The sequence below is a fragment of the Kockiozyma suomiensis genome, assembly GCF_038497685.1.
Source record: "Kockiozyma suomiensis strain NRRL Y-17356 unplaced genomic scaffold V2V93scaffold_15, whole genome shotgun sequence".
Lineage (NCBI taxonomy): Eukaryota > Fungi > Ascomycota > Lipomycetes > Lipomycetales > Lipomycetaceae > Kockiozyma > Kockiozyma suomiensis.
The window spans coordinates 70,803-88,477 of record NW_027117678.1 but is presented as its reverse complement, the minus strand read 5'-3'; the positions used below and the strand labels follow the sequence as shown (position 1 = coordinate 88,477).

The 17,675-nt window shown below is 43.8% G+C and overlaps 7 protein-coding genes across 7 annotated transcripts; 4 read left to right on the top strand and 3 right to left on the bottom strand.

The window, feature by feature from the left end:
• Positions 1 to 900: 900 nt before the first annotated feature.
• V2V93DRAFT_360919 (uncharacterized protein) lies at positions 901 to 2,115 on the top strand (the record flags this gene model as incomplete). Its single annotated transcript, XM_066908148.1, has 1 exon — positions 901 to 2,115. The coding sequence occupies one exon, from the start codon at positions 901 to 903 to the stop codon at positions 2,113 to 2,115; it is 1,215 nt and encodes a 404-aa protein (XP_066763604.1).
• V2V93DRAFT_374978 (uncharacterized protein) lies at positions 1,671 to 7,783 on the bottom strand. Its single transcript, XM_066911378.1, has 5 exons — positions 7,596 to 7,783; positions 7,385 to 7,534; positions 5,656 to 7,326; positions 3,922 to 5,599; positions 1,671 to 3,850 (listed from the first exon to the last, which is right to left on the bottom strand). The coding sequence occupies exons 1-5, from the start codon at positions 7,682 to 7,684 to the stop codon at positions 2,165 to 2,167; spliced, it is 5,274 nt and encodes a 1,757-aa protein (XP_066763603.1). The 5' UTR covers positions 7,685 to 7,783; the 3' UTR covers positions 1,671 to 2,164.
• A 148-nt stretch (positions 7,784 to 7,931) lies between these two features.
• Positions 7,932 to 9,606, bottom strand: V2V93DRAFT_374976 (actin family). The gene is made up of 2 exons (XM_066911377.1): positions 8,390 to 9,606; positions 7,932 to 8,327 (listed from the first exon to the last, which is right to left on the bottom strand). Exons 1-2 carry the CDS (start codon positions 9,526 to 9,528, stop codon positions 8,159 to 8,161), a joined length of 1,308 nt encoding a protein of 435 aa, XP_066763602.1. The 5' UTR covers positions 9,529 to 9,606; the 3' UTR covers positions 7,932 to 8,158.
• A 122-nt stretch (positions 9,607 to 9,728) lies between these two features.
• On the bottom strand, positions 9,729 to 11,395 carry V2V93DRAFT_374973 (Longin-like domain-containing protein). The gene is made up of 4 exons (XM_066911376.1): positions 11,001 to 11,395; positions 10,789 to 10,871; positions 10,355 to 10,733; positions 9,729 to 10,266 (listed from the first exon to the last, which is right to left on the bottom strand). The coding sequence occupies exons 1-4, from the start codon at positions 11,102 to 11,104 to the stop codon at positions 10,206 to 10,208; spliced, it is 627 nt and encodes a 208-aa protein (XP_066763601.1). The 5' UTR covers positions 11,105 to 11,395; the 3' UTR covers positions 9,729 to 10,205.
• An 80-nt stretch (positions 11,396 to 11,475) lies between these two features.
• Positions 11,476 to 12,902, top strand: V2V93DRAFT_374965 (TFIIE beta subunit core domain-containing protein). The gene is made up of 3 exons (XM_066911375.1): positions 11,476 to 11,753; positions 11,832 to 11,908; positions 11,982 to 12,902. Exons 1-3 carry the CDS (start codon positions 11,597 to 11,599, stop codon positions 12,555 to 12,557), a joined length of 810 nt encoding a protein of 269 aa, XP_066763600.1. The 5' UTR covers positions 11,476 to 11,596; the 3' UTR covers positions 12,558 to 12,902.
• V2V93DRAFT_84622 (P-loop containing nucleoside triphosphate hydrolase protein) lies at positions 12,811 to 14,264 on the top strand. The gene is made up of 4 exons (XM_066912807.1): positions 12,811 to 13,102; positions 13,165 to 13,218; positions 13,331 to 13,747; positions 13,816 to 14,264. Exons 1-4 carry the CDS (start codon positions 13,063 to 13,065, stop codon positions 14,022 to 14,024), a joined length of 720 nt encoding a protein of 239 aa, XP_066763599.1. The 5' UTR covers positions 12,811 to 13,062; the 3' UTR covers positions 14,025 to 14,264.
• Positions 14,265 to 16,306: 2,042 nt separating this feature from the next.
• Positions 16,307 to 17,201, top strand: V2V93DRAFT_392592 (uncharacterized protein; the record flags this gene model as incomplete). The annotated part of the gene is made up of 2 exons (XM_066912480.1): positions 16,307 to 17,000; positions 17,149 to 17,201. 2 exons carry the CDS (start codon positions 16,307 to 16,309, stop codon positions 17,199 to 17,201), a joined length of 747 nt encoding a protein of 248 aa, XP_066763598.1.
• Positions 17,202 to 17,675: the final 474 nt, after the last annotated feature.

The following is a 17,675-nucleotide window of genomic DNA, read 5'->3' as shown; positions in this document are numbered from 1 at the left end:
CTCGCTGCGGGCGGCCTCTTCTCGGCCTTTTCCGCGGCTGAGCAGCATAAAGCCATCGCAGAGGCTTTATGCTACAAATGATAGGATATACAAATGATAATCAGGTATGTACATACTACATATGTAGAACATATAAAGAATAAATGAACTACATCTTGACTAATTGCAAGCAAGCGTGCGCAACCCAGCCAGAAAGACTCGAGAACGCGCTTCGCGGCAAGTCACGTGATGAAACACTGGTTAATGGTGAATTTAACATTCCTTAAATATTAATACATCAAATCAGCCGCAGACAGCGCGGCAATAATTGCAAGTCTGGCTGCCGCTTTGATTTGTATAGAAGATGATAACGAGTAGAATAGAGAGCTGAAAAAAGAAATATCATATGATAGCATACTATATCATATCATTATCAAATCTCTCAACGAGAAGAGGAGAATTAGCAACAATGCGCAGCAGCAAAATGTAGCGACGAAAAGAAGCAGCAACAATGCGCAGCAGCAGGAAGCAGCAACTCCAGCCGACATCGCTTCTTCCCCAACCGAGCATTATTCCTTTCTGACCATCGGCCATCTTTCATAATCTGTTGATCTGGCATTAATTTTATGCACATATCTCGCTGTACCAGCCGACCGATGCCATCGTGACAGTCGCGCCCGTGCTTTTTTGGGCGGCGAGTCTGACGTGAGCTAAGCACTCGGGCGTCGGCTTAGTTAAGGAAATTTCCTTAACCCGAGTCTAGTTGCCGCTTAGCGAGGCTCATCAGCAGAACCTTGTTCGCTATTTGAACTCCCCCATCCGCCTCCACCTCTTCTTTGCTACTTATCTATTGAATGCCAGCTCTGCTTTCTTTTGTCTTCCTTTATAACTTCTCATTCTCTTCTTAAAACCGTCTCTTCCATGGCGGCTGCCGCCTCGGCCAATTCTGCCGGCATGGCGCAAGCTCACCATCACTCTCTTTACCCCTATAAGCCCCGGTCCGACGACGACATCGCTTCCATGGGCCAGCATCTCTACGACCAGCAGCTTGCTCTTGCTGCGGAGACGATGGCTCCCGGTGGTGCTTTTGGTCGTCCACCTCTGGCGCAGATGTACGGGTATAGTATAGGTCAGGACAACATCTCTTCTGCCGCCCACCCGACGCCTATCCAGTACTATACAAGTTTCCCCGTCACAAACACTATGATGCATAACCCGACACTTTCATTACCTCCCACTGTCGAGCTAAACGTGCGCTGCTCTTCCCGCAACAGCAATCGCAGCGGAATCGACAGTAGCAATAACAATAACAGCACTCTACCCGCACTATCGTGCTCGACAAGCTCTATCGCGAGCCCAGATTCCCTATCCCTCTCAAGTATTGTTGATGGAAATCATGCTCTTGACGATGATGACGATGACGATGACGATGACGATGATGACGACGAAAATGGCGGTGCTCGGCCTTCGAAAGATGTAAAGCGGCGCACTCGAGTTACCGCTGAGCAACGTCTGCACATCGTGCAGCTTTGTAACGCACATCAGTCGCGGTTTGTTAATCATGAGCGATTTTTCCAAGAAATGCGCAAACTATATAAAGAAAAAACAGGTGCACTACCCTTTTCTTTTTATTTTATTTTTTGTTTCTTTATTAAAAGTCATATCAGACTAACACAATCAAAAGGTCTAAACGTTAAAGCCATGCGAAAATCAATGGCGTATTGGGCAACCCAACACAAAGAACGGCAGTTACACCACCTTTCAGAAACTCCAAAAACAGCCTACGATAAAGAAATGGACGAATGGTGTAGATTTTTGTCCCTTATCCACAACAAAAAGAAAGCTAAAAAAGCATACGCCGAAGCACTTCGTATCGAAAAATTGAAAAGCAAACGAGTAGTATCTTTAAGTTCTGCTCACGCTTCCTCAGTTGATACGGATGATAATCGCGAAATTTATAGCAGGTCCAATTATGATGCTTTGAATACGGTTATTGTACAATTGGAGCACGTGAGTAAAACGATGGTCGAACTGCACCGACAGAATCAGATATTGGAGGCACGTATCGATCAGCTGGTTGAGCACGAGGCGAGATCCAATCAGTTGCTACAGAATCTATACGAAAAGTTGCAATGAAACTCAATATACAAAGTTAATCCTCATTAAAGCATGGAATAGTCCCAAACTAAACAGTAGTATCATGCTTCTTTGCCACTCGTCTATAGGCAGCCGCAAACTGCTGGACGTACGTCTCCGCAAAAAAAGAGTGCCGCTGCCCATGCGACACTTCTAAATTATGCGCCAACTCATGCGCCATGACCGGGAACCAATAATCCAATGACTTTGCCATATTAAACCCACCTCCCGACGCCAGCGATTGTGTTCCGCGCACATCGCGAATGAAGTACCGCAAATTAAAAAATAAACTTCCGCCCATATTAAACGCAACCGACTCCCCTGCTTCATCATAATACACGTGGATAGCATCCCACCGCACTTTGAACACATTAACCGCAAGCTCGCGCAGCGTATGCCCAAACAGCTTCACGTGTCCCTGAAATTCGCGTGGAATCTGCAATCCAGCAACGGCTTTAGAGACATACATCTTTGGCCCGATATTAGACACCATACCCACGAACTCTAAATTATGCGCTACATTGCGATCACATGAGTTCTCCGCCGAAACAGATGCTGATTCTGCAACATCTGCGCCTGGCGACCATGATTGTTCTTCGTTTTGCAAATTGTCGCCTCGATATGCCGTAGTGTGTTGAATACCTTCTTGAAGTAATTGCCGGGTGGCGACGTCTGATAATGGAGCACGTTGGCCATGGCTACTGCTATCGTGGAGCTGACGAGGCGGTTGTTGAAGAGCTTCTATCTGCTGCTGTTGCTGTTGTTGCTGCTGGTGCTGCTGGTGCTGTTGCTTTTGTTGGGAAAGACCATCGTCCCAGCCACCAGGGACTCTTGTCGGGCTTTGTGGAGTTGCTCTCTCATTCTCAAATTCATTAGACGTTTGACGAGACGTAGTAGCACCGCTAAGCTGTCGCCCTAAACTGCTGTTTTGCCTCCATTTATTAAACATGCCTCCGAGACCTTCATAATTTGGCTGCTGCTGTTGCTGCTGTGGAGGTGATTGATGGTGCTGAGAGTTTGGCCGCGCGGTACTGACAATCTCCTGGCCATGAGTTTCATTCGCGTATGGCGGTAAATCAAGCCCATCATCGCTCGGCGGCGCAGGTTGTCCTTGCAATGGTCCACCGCTCATCAGTTTTAATTTCAATTTCTCCAACTCTTCTTGCTCAGCTTTCTTGCGCTCAGTTTCCTTCTGTTTTGCTTCTTCAAGTAATTTATCATGCGCAGCTCTTGCGGCTTCTTTCTCCTGTCGCTGATGTTTGATGAGTCTTTTGACGTTATACCCTCGTCGTTCGAGACTGCTTAGAGATGAATTCATTAGCGATTCAAGCACAGTCGCCGCATCCGGTGTCGGTCGTTCAAGAAGTATTTTAACCAACGACTGAGCAACGTCGAAATACTCAAATTTTGGAACAAGATACATTGTCCATCCGCCATCACTTCTCTTCATCATCGAAGCTGTCGTCGAAGTAGTCACCGACTCATGCCTTTTAGTTGATTTCATGCGAATAATCGATCGCTGAATCTGAATCCTCGATACCGAGCTAACTCGTAGACTCTTTTCAAATTGAGGATATGAGACTTTGATAGTTTCACCACGAGTATTGAGATCTAAGTAGAGCTTTGTACGTTCGAGAATACGTTTTCGGATATTGTTGATGTCTGCAGAGTTGATTTGCGCACCGATAGTGATCGACTCTTGTACAATATTTGACATTTTCTGAGATCCGATGCGCTAAATTCAACTGTTAAAAATGCACAAATTTCACAACATAGAACACAAGAAAGAAAAAATAAAAAGTTTACCTTATAAAGCCGTTCGATTTCAGAATCAAACGGAGCCGACAAAATCTCCGCCTTGAAGAAATTATAATAAACGACATCATCGTTAATCACAATCTCAGAAGCGCGCGCAAGAACGTACTCCATATCTTCATCCTCAATCGCGTCATAGGTATCCAAATCATTCTCATCATCTTTCTCCTCCTCAGCGGTTGGTGATTTTCCACCGTTAACCGCAGAACTAAATTTGCGACCGAGCAGGAACGGCGAGGTTTTCATATCCTCAACTAACTTCACGTCTCCGGCTAACTCTGCCCATTTCCTCTCGAATTGAATCAAGAGCTCAATATACTTCTCAAATCCACCAGCATGCACATACATCGTATTTGGCTCAGCAACTGTAATTCTTGCAAGCTCAAGGATACTCGGTTTATCGCGCGCACCACAGTAGCGTAAAAATGCATTCGCGCCTACATTAAAGCTCACAAAATCGAAAAATTTGCTGTAAAACACTTCGCCATCGTTTTGCGCAGACGAGGTTGTCGATTCGATAAATACGAGCGAGGGCGGTCGATAGGAAGTCACCATACCGCTCTCATTGAAGATTGGAATAAATGCCGAATCGCGAAGAGTATTCACATCCTTGGGTTTCAACTCGGAAATGTTACCAGCCATAAACGTGAACATTTTATTTGCCTGGTCAAGCGTCGTAGGAGGTTTGGCTATAAGTCGCTGAATAACGGCCTCCATGCGAGGATATAGTTCGACGCCAAATTTCCAGGCTTCCGCTTGTAAATCTTCTTGCAGAACTGGGAATTCAAACAATGCTGCCGATGGAGACGAAAAGCATTCACTAGGTGATACTATCACTTTCTCCTGTTTATCGCCGCTAGCAATCGTCGCCGGAAGAAAGCGGGTAGTCAGACGAGAGTTGTAGAATGATCTATACTTATTCTGATCAAAGTACTGAATAAAATACCGGAGTACTTTATTTCTCGTCGCATCTGATTTTGCATTTGCAGCAAGCGAAATCACAGTGGCTACCGAAGGATGACTATTCAGACCCAACTTGAACAAAAACAATGCCTCCGTCGATTTCGGATTCCATTCAGACTCACACCATTTCAATAAATGCAATCCAAGCTCGCGTAATTCCTCAGTAGGCTGATATAGCTCGTTAACATTATGTAAGCGATCATCATTCTCGCTTGCCAAGATTTCATTAGCTTTTAAAAATGAGATATCAGTCTGCTGCATATCCTTTTGCTGACTAGCAAGGTAGATAATCATATCCTGTGGCGACCACTTGCGCGCCACCTCGTCGGAATGTAAACGCTCCATTACGTACTTTAATTCAATAGTCTTGCGGACACCTAAATAAACGAGCACTTCATCAGAGGCACTGCTCTTCACACTCTCGTTGACAACAGGCAGATCTGGAAACATTTTCACGTCATTCAAATACGATTCTGAAGGTTTTTTCATGCCTTTTTGCGTAGGGATGCAAGTCACAGTTTTTAATTGCTCAAAAATTGCCGTTTTGATGGAATTTATTAGCGAATACCATTGCTTGGAAATTGCTGACAGGACTTGCTGTGCAAATTCAGGTGATATTGAAAGATTTTGCTCGATGGGAAGTGAACTCGAGTATGTACCGGTAAGATACATCACCCATTGATACACATCAAGCGATTTCCAGCCCCTATCCAATTAGTAAACAATTTTTCTTTTTCAGAAAAAAAGAAACAGGAAACTTACAGTAATTCAAGATCAGCATTTCTGAATTCTTTGACAACGGTGTATGGCAAACAATTATACGGCACCGGCATATTCGCCGGAATAATCGATGAATTATGATAATACAGTACCGACCGCATATCTATGGTTCCCATTTTTTCATCAGCAAGTAAAGCGTATCCGATCATTGCATTAACGTCCGCCATCGTGATTTTGTCGGCCTTGTATTTCTTTATAGCCCATTTTAAAAATGCAATCATGTCAGCCGCATCCAAAGCTCGTTTTGAAAACTCGCTTTTGACATCGTCAACATCGACTGTACGTATGAGTCCAAGCGACTTTACTTGGTCATGGAACTTTGGCGCACCATCATACATATCTTTAGGAATCATCGCTATATTTTTTAAGAATGAAATATCCTCCATAGCGCGAGCTTCGGTAGACGCTTTTAGACCTTTCGAAGTAATCAGTGGCACAGACTTTGCTGATTTCCAAAATCCAGTAGCGATATACTGCCCGATTCGTGCATCCGGAGTTGAATTGCCAAAGTAAAACTGACTCATAGTGAAGGCCGCCTTTTCATAAATGTCGGGTCTACCTGCTTGATCTTTCGGGAGTATTAGGCCGACAGAAGCCATCTCGGTACCATAGACAATACGTGTCAATATACCAGCCATATACATCATTTCCTTATTCCAGTCCTTAACGTACGCATTCGCGGTGTCAACCGCCGCTCGTTCCATGGTTGGGATGGCCTGAGGAGTCGCGATATGAGACTTGAGAGCCGTTGTCTGCTTCGTAGGAAAGCCGATAAAGACTTTTGCGTCTTCAAACTCTTTGGGGAAAATTTGCGTCGCGATACCGGATTTGAGTTGCGATGAGTCGGCTTCGGCTTTGTTGAGTGCAATCATGGAGATTGATGCATGCCGCGGCGGCGGCTTCATAATTGCGCCTTGCAATTTCTTTGCAAAAGATGCCGACGGACTCGTTGAGATGTATCCGGTGATGTTTCGAAGGAAGAGTATTGCTTCGCTATACTCTGTCGGCTTCTCGGTATCCGCAGTAAACGCGTGGATAAATTTGAGACCAAGAGAGACGATTCCTTTAGATTCTGCTTCTGACTTGCCTAATTGAGTCACGTTAAGGTAGCGCGCCTTGATTTGAACTGATTCAGCCTGTACCCGGTCGATTTGCATCGTTCGATCCAGCGACTTGAGATTAATCTCTTTAGGAATATCTAGCTTTTGCGGATCAGATTTGATCTTCTGAATCACGAGCATGGGTATTCCATCTACGGAAAATTCAATCTGCTGCAACTTTACAAATGTCAGACTTTGCGCTAGAAAACTGGTGAAATGAGGTAACTCTGGTAATGGCTTTGCAGAAGAGTAAGGCAAATCGATCGCAGTCCATTTTTTTGTCGACTGCTTTTGCATTTCCTCGGAAAGCGTGAAACGCCGATAGTGAAGCTGATCTCCTTCGTAGTAAAAATTCATACCGGTTTCACCACTAAGAACCATCGGCTCATCAGTAACGGCAAACACCGAATAAAATCCCACTCCGAATGCACCAATTTTTGTCTCGTCTGGATTTCCTTTCGCAATCTCGCGTAACCGGTCCCAGTCTTCGGGACGGAAGCTCATACCATCGTTACTGATACGAAGGCGTTTCACGGTCTGCTTTTGAATATCACTTTTCAAGATGTTAGTCATTGCATCTATGATTTGGAGGTTAAAAGGGGGTATTTTACAGTATTCTATCCATTCTGATAGTGCCTTTTGGACCGTCAGTAAAGAACTCGACTTTGACAGTCGTTGCACCAGCATCAGCACTGTTCTGAATTAACTCTCTAAAAAGTGCATGATCCACCGGATACTTTGACAGTGTGCGTGTGATCAGTCTGGTAACCTCTTTCTATCAGTAATCATGCTACAATAGATAACAGCAATGACCACACATACGCTCTATGATTGACGGCGACGGTCTCGCTTGCACCGCCAGCAGCACCTTTTGGAGGTCGCCGCAAGGCATCATAGTCAATCAAAGCCATCTCGCTTCTACTATCTGCCCCCTGAGAAATATTGTCTATAAATCTATAGTGGAGCAGAGAGTCTAGATAAAGATATGCGGGATAACCTATTGAACTGGCCAATTGCGAAATAAGCTGGCAGCTCGCGCCGCCTCAATCGCGTCTCAGCATTAAAAATAGAGTTTAACTGTGCGGCGCGGCCGTATACAGGTTGCGGGCATGAGACCAGAGAGTCCAGAGAATAAATCCAGAGAATAAACTGAACATATGCTGATCATTTGCGAGTGTATTTGTTGATAGTGGAACTATGGAAAAAGACTACTAAAATTGTAAAACTCTTGTCAACGACGTCGAAAATTAATCATTGTTCATTGCTCCTCTACTGATTCATCACTAGATCAGTATGCATTTTCAAATAACTCCGTCTTAGCCCTATATACGCCCTATATACATCCAAAACATTCCAATTTATCATACACTAGTCCCGATATTTAATCAATACTCGTCATCTACAGTCGTGGCTACCTTTGAAGGTCTCCCAAATTTTCTTAGACATATATTGGCGCCGTGTTCCATGTACTCTTTCCTAGTGACCTGCAATGATCGCAATTTCATTTTCTGCTGTCCTAGTCTCGCGCCACCTTGCCAGGCATATGTTATCGGACTATAAAGCCAAGTCAGTATCTCAATATCATAAAATCCATTGACTTGTAATAGAATACTCACTCGTCTGGGAATCCTAGTCGAAGAAACGCATCATCCGGCGCTAACGACCGTAGCTCTCGCGACACGCGTTCTTGAAATCCCGCAAACTTGATACTTCCACCTACAAACACTGTGTTTCCCAGTAATAAGGCTCTCACATCTCTATCAGGAACAGTTTGTAGACTCTGCATAATAACCTCAGAGATTCCCGCCTGACTAACGCCGATATCAGAAGGATTGAATAAAACTTCCGGAATATTGAAGCGCTCATTAGCAAGAATCAGAATCTGATCATCTGGATCACTTTGTTCTGTTCTACTGCGTACGTGACCTGCAGCCGAAGCTCTGGGAAGTACATACTCGATTGCCAATGGGTTTTTCGCCAGTGACAATTTCTTGCACAAATCCAAATCCTCAGCGAACTTAGTCGAAACATAACAGCACTGTTCTTTGACTTCATTCACAATATATGATTCATCCATCATATTATAATGCCGGTATGAAATCGTCTCTTTCAAATAATTGCGTAGTAATTTGCCGCCAATGTTAAGTCGCTTGATGCCTGGATAGAAGATCTTATCGTCGATTATTGGCGTTACTGTCGTAGCTGAATAACTAGAGTCAATAACAAGCGTGGTATCTGATTTTCGTAATTTTGAATTTTTCTTTGTAGTTTGGTCTCCGCCAATCTCAATTTGATCACCGGCTATTGAAGGCAAGTAAAGATTCTCATTCTGATCATTCTCGTGTACTAAAAACGCGGAAGCACTCCTGAAATACGTAGCAAACCCATATTCCTCAAATACTATTTGGTCGGTATTCGCGGAACAAACAGGTAACTGCGCGCTAGGCTCGCCCAGAATAAACGCAGTCTCGTCAGGTTTGATTCCCGATTTTTCGTAAATTACTCGATCCCAAATCGCCTTCTCGCTCTCCCAATTGGTTAAATGGCCCTTTTCATACGGCCGACGGTATACAAGACCAGAATGGTCTTTGCATTCAGTGTATAATTCGTCAGCTATATGAACCCGGCGATCGCGACTGCGAGTAATGGCATTTGGATAAATCGCAGGCGAAGAGGCTGTTGCTAGCCCGGCTTTTATCTCAGAAGCGCCGTTATCAAGGACGAATACCGAGGTCGGTTGTGGCTGTGGAGCCATAAGAAAATTTTGCCCTTAATATGGTGTCTGTCCAAATTGGGTGGAGGAGGTTGTGAGCGTGAACTGTTTGTTTTGCAGAGACGTGAAGTAAAGTACAGAAGTTTGTTGCTTCAGTTAAACCTTGATCACGCGCCGTCGCAAGACGGCTTACGACGGCTTGCGACGGCTTGTTTGATGAAAGAATTTATATCATAAATACACAGCAAGTATATTGATTTCTTACAGCAACATATTTATAGAATATTTGCTTACGCAACAAAAATCTCTGGGATTGAATATCCACGTTACTAAGCAAAGCGCCATACGCCCACTTCGTGATCCGCATCTTTGTATTCTTTCACCATCAGAACTAAACGATTTGAGCCAGCCTTTAGAGCCAAAAAGCACGGCTATTACGCGTAATAGAAACCAACATGTATTAAAAGCATATGTCTCGACACAAAAACAAAAACACAGAAATACTTGATAAACATTGACAATACAGACATCAAGACATATAAAGTTTACATAACAATTCACAGCATCAGGCAACACTCAAAACAATATCAAAATATAAAGTAATAACAGTAAAAGCAGACTATGTAACAATTCTGTAGTAATGAGAAAGAAATAAGACATATAAACAAGCATTGATAATGAATGCTCTGATGTGGACAGTGCTTTATGTTGAATGCAGATCATAATTCACATATAACCGCACAAAGCATGGCCAAAATGAAGGGACAACTAGACAAGTTGCTCAGGCAATCACACAGCAAGAGTTCGTCCTACATTTACACAATTAGTAAACAATTCCAGCAGTATATAATGAGAATGGATAGCGCACTTTTTTGCCTCTTTATAGAACATCTTTGATGTAGTCGATAATGCCGATGATTTAGCAACTAGAGAATCCAACTCCTCGCCTCTCTGCAACACTGACTCGATAGCCTTGTGCAACACAATCTTCGTCTCATCAAGCTCTTGTTGCACACGCATGATACTATCAGCCTGCTGTGGATTTTGGTACTTTGCCAAACTCGACTCGAGTTCCGGGAATGAAAGAGTGACGTCCCCGTTAGCCCACTGACCACGAGGGAACTGAGTCAGGAATTGGTCGAGTAACTTGTTAAGTAAGCTGTAGGCAACCCGGATAGGGTACTCTTTATCGGCGATTATGACACCGGCAACACCCTCTGCTCGCGCATACGTGTGCGCCATATAGTCTATAAGTGTGATAATTAGTATCAGATTAGAAAACTAAGATGTATAGGTACACACTGTTTTCCTCCACACTTTGTCGTTGACTTGGTGCAGTTCGTTCGGCAACGGTAGTTGCAAAAAAAGTCAAAAACTCGCCAAAGCTATATTCATATCGTGTTAGTGTTACATCATATAGATTAAAAAACACCTCCAGCAGCTAGCTCTAGGGTCAATTATCCCTGAGCCGCTATGAAAGATATGCAGAGACCCATTGAGACAGAAGACATTACCTCTTCCGTTCAAAGAACCCAAAATCTGAAAGGTCCTTGGCTGCAGCAAGTTCCTTTGCAGGCTTCGTCGAGTTCCTATAGATAGCGATGTATAGTAATTTCATGGTGACGATTAGGAGGACGTATGTGTATGACGTAGATATCGGTGGTTATCGTTCAAAGTTAATCAGGACGCTGATAGCGAGTGTCCACTTCAAGAGCAGCAATAAACTAATAATCTTATTGCTATTAAAGCCAAAGAGACTCACTCGTTAGATGCTTTAGCTAACGAGGCCTTGATGCGAGCGAGGTGAGTAGGTAAACAAGCGTACTGCGCCCCGAGGTACAGATCCGCGTACCATCTAATTACAACGGTGCTAGTATTAAGGTTTTAGCTGTAAAAATAAGTAGATAATAATGCCATAAACATCAAAATCTAATGCGGCTTGCACCCGCGTCATCGCCACCACTCTGCGATAGATCATCGTAAAGATACATCCAGAAGCTGCTATAACTCCAATTGTAAATCCGTTCACTTCTCTCTTGCCGCATATTTTAGTATCCGTGCTCCCTGCCGTACCCCGACGCTAACACAGGGTTGAGGCACTAGCGGGACGATGTCGCAGTCATTAGCCGCTGATCTGTCGGCGTTCAAAAACAGGCTGAAAGCGCAGCCTGTGCTGCAGAAGAGGGTGATTATTGACTCGACTGCGAACTCTTCGAATAATTCGGAAGATGAAGGGCGGAGGCGAAAGAAAGCCAAGACTTCTACGGGTACGAGGCAATTGGATTGAGACCACAATAGATATATATAGAACCCGAGAGAACTTGAAGACTAACGACTAGACGCAGTGTTTTCTCAGCCGGCGGATACCGGTATTGGAAGTCATATGCTGACGCAGTTGCATCATGCAGTCGAATATGTGAAGGTGTGTCTTCTCAATCCTTTTTTGACAAAAGAATTCTTTTCCGACTTTGAGATTCTAACTGAGCCGAGTGAAGGAGCAAGACCGGCCAGTGACAGTCAGAGCTCTTCAAGACTATCTCAATGGCGTCGGTGGCCCTGAACTTCTAGTTCATTTGCAGCACATTGAGCGTATAACCTACGACCCGGCGCGAAAGACATACGAGTACCGACCGCTGCATAACATCCGCACGGCAGAGGGTTTACTTGCATATTTGCGTCGACAGCAGACGTTCAGAGGATTATCTGTTAAGGAGTTACAAGACGGCTGGCCGTCATGCAACGAAGCCATCGACCAGCTCGAGGCAGCCGGAGATATCCTGGTGCTGCGGACGCGCAAGGAAGGCACGCCGAGATTAGTGTGGGCTAATATGGGCGGCGAGATGGGCGGTGTTGAAGATGAATTCAAGTCGATGTGGAATCGGCTGTCGATTCCGACTGCTGCCGAGCTGCCAGGTCGACTGGAGGAGGTTGGCTTGAAGCCTACGAGCGTGGATCCAGCGACAGTGAAGAAGGCGACTAATTTGCATGAAAAGAAGCAGAAGAAGCCGCGGAAGGGGAAGATCACGAATACGCATATTCCTGGTGTGCTTAAGGATTTTGGAAGGATATAGGATTTTTTTTTGGCTTGGGTGTGTCGTACCATAAGAACTGTATATAGATAAGATAAAACTGATGTAAATCAGAGCAAGCGGTCTCTCGTCGAAGAGACCGAGAGAGACCGCAGCGCACCTGTTTCCTGGCCCCTTTATAATTGACACATGACTACCTGGCTGCTATGCGATCGCCCAGAAGTAACACATATAGTGCAAATCATCGTTGCCGAGTCTCTTCGTGAGAACTCCCTTCTTGCGTTGGGAAATACAGCTAGTGATTAGTGTGCGTGCCTGATGTTGTTTTGGTTCTGTTCACACCGAATGTAAAAGCCTGAATTTTAGAGTACGCTGATCTCCACAATAACAGTAGGGCAACCCCTGGAACTGTGCCAAACTAAAACACGCCTCTTCGCTGGAACTTCCCCAGTCGCAGCCGTCATTGTCACCCCTTTCTCGCCTTCAAAAGTGGCCCCTTTCTCTTTTACTCGGTCATTGTTGCAGACGCTTGCTCTTTATTTTTTAAATGATTGCTGACGCCAAAGTCGTCCTCCTCGGCGCCCAGGGTAGGTTGGGTGTCGCTCGACGGCATCTTCCGTTTGTTTATCCCAGCTGACTCGTGCCGTAGGTGCCGGAAAAACATCTCTGGTAGTTCGATATGTGCACAACACTTTTCATGATAGTACGTCCTTCTGAATGGGCATTATTTCTGTGTTGTTTTTTATCTTGTTCTTGCCGTTTGGCAAATCAAGTGTCCGATTCATCGTTACAGGCTGCTAACTATTGCGCCACAGGTCAGCCTACGACTATCGGCGCGTCCTTCCTCGCCAAAAAAATAGTCATAGACGGTGTAGTTGTCCGTCTACAGATCTGGGACACTGCCGGTCAAGAGCGATTTCGATCTATGGCTCCCATGTACTATCGGTCTGCGGTATGCGGTATTCTCTGCTATGACATAACCTCTGAGTCCTCGTTCGATGCCATGCACTCGTGGTTGCTCGAGCTCAAGGCGAACCTTAACTCGGATATCATAATACATTTTGTCGGCACGAAGCTCGATCTTGTGCATAAGGATCCGTCGCGTCGGGCAGTCCCGTATGAGAAATGCGTGCAGTATGCTGAGAAATGGCTTCGTGATTCGGAAATTGTCGCCAACCCAAACTGGACTGGCCGTGATTCATGCCATGAGATATGTGCCAAAGATGACGAAGGTGAGTTCATGATTTATTCATTTTTTTGAGCTTTTGCACTTTGTGACTAACTGATACCTGAATTCTAGGTGTTAATGATGTGTTTGAAAGTATTACGCGTACAATCATCAAACGACGTCCGATCCTCAAAAAATCTCGCCGCAACTCTGTTCACTACGAATCAGACTCGTTCTCCGATGATGATGAGGCCGATGCATTTACTGGCACAATGCGCAGTATCGGATCAGTAAATCTTACCCAGCCTATTGGTGAAGCTGAAAAGAGTCGATGCTGCTAGCGTGTTGCCAATTTCGTGCATCTTTTAACATTTATTTGTTCTGGCACGGGCATTTGGAATTTGTTTTTTTTTCCTTTTTCATTTTTGGGGCGCTTTTTTTTGTTAGTTGGCATGTGCTATCCATAAAGGTGTTGTTTATCGACGTTTTTGGTTGTCTTTGATTGTAAATCACATACTGCATCAGTTCTTGTTTATGTTTGTTCACACTTGTTTTTTTTTCTTTGCGGGGACAACCGGACGAATTTTCTGCTCTGTTAGTTTAAAGATTTGTGGCATATGTGCTTGTTTTGCTGAATGTATTTTCTAATTTGCTTTTTGGTTTGTGTCTACTGCGTTTGTCAACAACGGGATCATGGATTGGTTTGGCGTAGTTTTTTGGTTTTTTTTCGGTTATGATCTTGAATCAGTCTCTTTATCTAATGACTTTGAGTGATTTGCTGTGAGAAGGATCAAAACTGAAGGTGAGGGCTGAAGTGGCAAATGTCGGCGAGAAACGATATGGATGACGAAAGTGAATATCCAAATGACGAGAGACAAAAGATTTCCGATGTCTCGAAAGGAAAGAGGAGGAAACGAGAGGAGAGGAAGAAACGAGAAGAGAGGAAGAAACGAGAGGAGAGGAAGGAACGAGAGGAAGGAACGAGAGGAAGGAACGAGAAACGAGAATTGCGATTCTTATTAATGAGCAATGAATTCATAGATTTTATGAAAAGTTGTCAGTCACGAATTTGCGACCTAAATTGTTTGCTGATGGTTGAATCCCTTTTGCTCCTTGTTTTTGCTTTTTGAGATGCATTTTCTTTTGCTATGTTTTTTCTTTTACTTTATGTGCTACAATTCTTTTTGAATTTGGCTACGGCTGTGTAAGTTTATTGTTTTCTTTTTTTGGTTTTGTGTACAGGGTTTACTTTGATTGTCTGTACCCGGATATGCCTACGTGATGATAATTATTAAATGATTTTTATAACTGAGAAGCCAAAGCATAACAGCGAATTTCTCTTTTCGCATAGATAGATTTAAGAGAAACAATTGATAGTCGCCATTGGATGATGTGCCCACTGTAATGGCCGTTAGAGCATGATACCAGAGATACAAGCAGACAACGAATAAACAGAATTGATAGTAAATCGTGAAAGAGGTCTGAACTAAACTAGCAAAGCTCAGAAAGCAAAGTTCTATAAACAGCGATTCCAAATAGAGACCAAATATGTAGTAGAATGGCACATGAATTCGGCCGGGTGAAAAGGCAAGAGAAATATCTTTGATCTTTCGCCAGGCATTTTACATTACGATAGTAGAAAAATTCCGAACGATGTCTTTCTTTAGACTAAAGAATTCACAAATAATGAATATCTGGTTGATGAAAGATATCTGAAGGTTACAAAGATAACGAGATATAGAGTGTAGAGTAAGTCTTACTGTATTCTTGACACCCCTTTCCAACCATTCATAAATAGACAACCGCAATTATCGTTTCCCTCCTCCTCCTTGCTACGAATTCACATATTCACTATGTAGCATTATTAAAACCAGCTCTTCTCGATCAAAGTCGGCGCCGAGTCGGAATGAAACGAGGTTAGGGTATTTCATTCTCGCGGCTGTCACTGAGCCGTCGTCCAGTCGCGTGCGTTGCTCCGCCGTCGACTCTCCTAGTTGCTCCTCAGCGCACTTCTCCGCAGTCTTTCTCATACGCTCGCTATTTCTATATAATATATCCCGCTTCAACAGCTAGGAACAAACAGACTATATATATACAGTCCAGGATTTTATAGATTGACTCTGATTTGAAAACGTTCTCGATGAAAACCGATTCGCAGATCCGCTCGCGTCACTCGTCGCCTGCCGTCACTGACTCTCCCGTGCTCGTTGCTGACGCCGCCGTGCAGACCACGCCCATCGCAACCGGCGCCGCTGTGAAGATTTCACTGTTGTCGAAGAGCAAGCGCAGACTTATTTCAAACAAAGAGCTTTTGGCTAAGAAGTACATGCAGCGTAAGGCGGCTCTCGTGCAGCGGGGCAAGAAGTTAAAGAAGGAGATCCAGATCAGCAATTATCTCAAGCCCGACACTTCAAAGGTCACCTATGGTCGTACTCCGGACGGAACTGGTATGCTCTTTTATTATTCAAGATTTGAAGCAGATTTGATGTGATTGCATGTTTTATTGCGCTGTGACCAGAGGGAACCGCGTGCAAGCAGCTGTTTCGATCAGTATAATGGCGAATGATAGCTAGATTACTAATTTTTTGTTCTAACAGTCTTTCCTGTGCCTACAACAGAGGATATGGTCACCGCTCTTCTTGATCCTAGCAAGCCCAAGTCATTCTCAGACTATCTAACACTTACAATCCTTACCTTCTACGTCGTTCTCTATTTTGTCATTCCTGCATCTATCCGGAAATGGGCCTTTCTCGGAATATACGCCGTCTCACGAATGGCGTACAACGGTGGGTTAGGATTTCTTCTTTATCAACAGTCTGTACATAAGGCTCTTACGAGATGGGCCGAGCAGACCATGGTTTTCAGTAAACCCGGTCCGAGCGCCTCGTCGTTCAAGAAATGGTCGTATAGCGTTATCAAGCGGGAACTCTCGGCTAAGATGGGCCCAGATTACGACTTCGAGTCGGTGCCGATTGAGTACAACACTTGGCTACTCTATCGTCGCGTCGTCGATTTGATTTTGATGTCTGATTTTACTTCATACATGCTCTTTGCCTTCTGCTGCGCTAGTATCCCCGAGAACCAGAGTTTGACTTTGCATATCGGCCGCTGGATTGCCGGTATTTCACTTTTTATATTCAATCTCTGGGTCAAGCTCGACGCGCACCGAGTCGTCAAGGATTACGCGTGGTATTGGGGTGATTTTTTCTTCCTTGAAGATCTCGAACTATGCTTTGACGGTGTCTTTGAACTGGTGCCGCACCCAATGTATTCGGTAGGATACGCCGGATACTATGGAATTTCGTTGATGGCCGCAAGTTATCTATTACTTGCGGTATCGATTGCCGCACATGCAATGCAATTTGCGTTCCTTTTCATTGTTGAGAATCCGCATATCGCAAAGACTTATGGTACACCTGCCAAAGCCAAATAATTCAGATTGTGAAAAGGATACCAAAAAAATAGAAACTAATATCAAAAATAACATAAGAGTCTACTCCTCTTCTCTTCTCAATTAATATCTTCAGAAAAAAGTTAATGATTTTTCGACGTGGTGTGATAGAAAATGCGATTGACTTCTGCTTTTGCTTTTGACTCCCTTTTTTTTCTTTTCATAAAGAAATTTTTATAAAGAAAAGACTCTGTTGCGATGTGGGGTCTTTTTCAATTGGGTTTCGGGTTTATAAATTTTTTTCTCTCATGATTACAGATTGCATTCAAGAGTCTGTGGGAGCCGCAGACAAACATGAAAAAAGGCAATACAACATATGTTTGAGGATACATACTTTCGAGTATATAAAAACAAAAAGAATACTCGTTAGGAAAAGCAACCTAAAAAGGTTTTTGTTTTTTAAGTATTTGAGAGAATTTTCTGCTCTGTGTTTTTTTAGCAAAGCGGCTCAGATTTATTTTTTTTTTTTTTTTGCTTTTGTTTTCGGTTGAAAATAAAAGAATGTTTCTAATTTTTGTGTTGGTGAGAAAGAATAGTGACG

What these genes read in the sequence shown, in the direction of transcription:
- V2V93DRAFT_374978 (XM_066911378.1), bottom strand. Translation starts at nt 7,684, where the DNA reads ATGGCTTTGATTGACTATGATGCCTTGCGGCGACCTCCAAAAGGTGCT. An exon ending in GTCGCCGTCAATCATAGAGC is followed by an intron (nt 7,535 to 7,595) that starts GTATGTGTGGTC and finishes AGAGGTTACCAG; the next exon opens with ACTGATCACACGCACACTGT. An exon ending in AATGCTGATCTTGAATTACT is followed by an intron (nt 5,600 to 5,655) that starts GTAAGTTTCCTG and finishes CTAATTGGATAG; the next exon opens with GGGCTGGAAATCGCTTGATG.
- V2V93DRAFT_374976 (XM_066911377.1), bottom strand. Translation starts at nt 9,528, where the DNA reads ATGGCTCCACAGCCACAACCGACCTCGGTATTCGTCCTTGATAACGGC. An exon ending in CGACTAGGATTCCCAGACGA is followed by an intron (nt 8,328 to 8,389) that starts GTGAGTATTCTA and finishes TTGGCTTTATAG; the next exon opens with TCCGATAACATATGCCTGGC.
- V2V93DRAFT_374973 (XM_066911376.1), bottom strand. Translation starts at nt 11,104, where the DNA reads ATGAAATTACTATACATCGCTATCTATAGGAACTCGACGAAGCCTGCA. An exon ending in GGGTTCTTTGAACGGAAGAG is followed by an intron (nt 10,872 to 11,000) that starts GTAATGTCTTCT and finishes ATATGAATATAG; the next exon opens with CTTTGGCGAGTTTTTGACTT. An exon ending in TTCTATAAAGAGGCAAAAAA is followed by an intron (nt 10,267 to 10,354) that starts GTGCGCTATCCA and finishes TGATTGCCTGAG; the next exon opens with CAACTTGTCTAGTTGTCCCT.
- V2V93DRAFT_374965 (XM_066911375.1), top strand. Translation starts at nt 11,597, where the DNA reads ATGTCGCAGTCATTAGCCGCTGATCTGTCGGCGTTCAAAAACAGGCTG. An exon ending in GAAAGCCAAGACTTCTACGG is followed by an intron (nt 11,754 to 11,831) that starts GTACGAGGCAAT and finishes GACTAGACGCAG; the next exon opens with TGTTTTCTCAGCCGGCGGAT. An exon ending in ATGCAGTCGAATATGTGAAG is followed by an intron (nt 11,909 to 11,981) that starts GTGTGTCTTCTC and finishes AGCCGAGTGAAG; the next exon opens with GAGCAAGACCGGCCAGTGAC.
- V2V93DRAFT_84622 (XM_066912807.1), top strand. Translation starts at nt 13,063, where the DNA reads ATGATTGCTGACGCCAAAGTCGTCCTCCTCGGCGCCCAGG. An exon ending in CGTCCTCCTCGGCGCCCAGG is followed by an intron (nt 13,103 to 13,164) that starts GTAGGTTGGGTG and finishes CTCGTGCCGTAG; the next exon opens with GTGCCGGAAAAACATCTCTG. An exon ending in ATGTGCCAAAGATGACGAAG is followed by an intron (nt 13,748 to 13,815) that starts GTGAGTTCATGA and finishes CCTGAATTCTAG; the next exon opens with GTGTTAATGATGTGTTTGAA.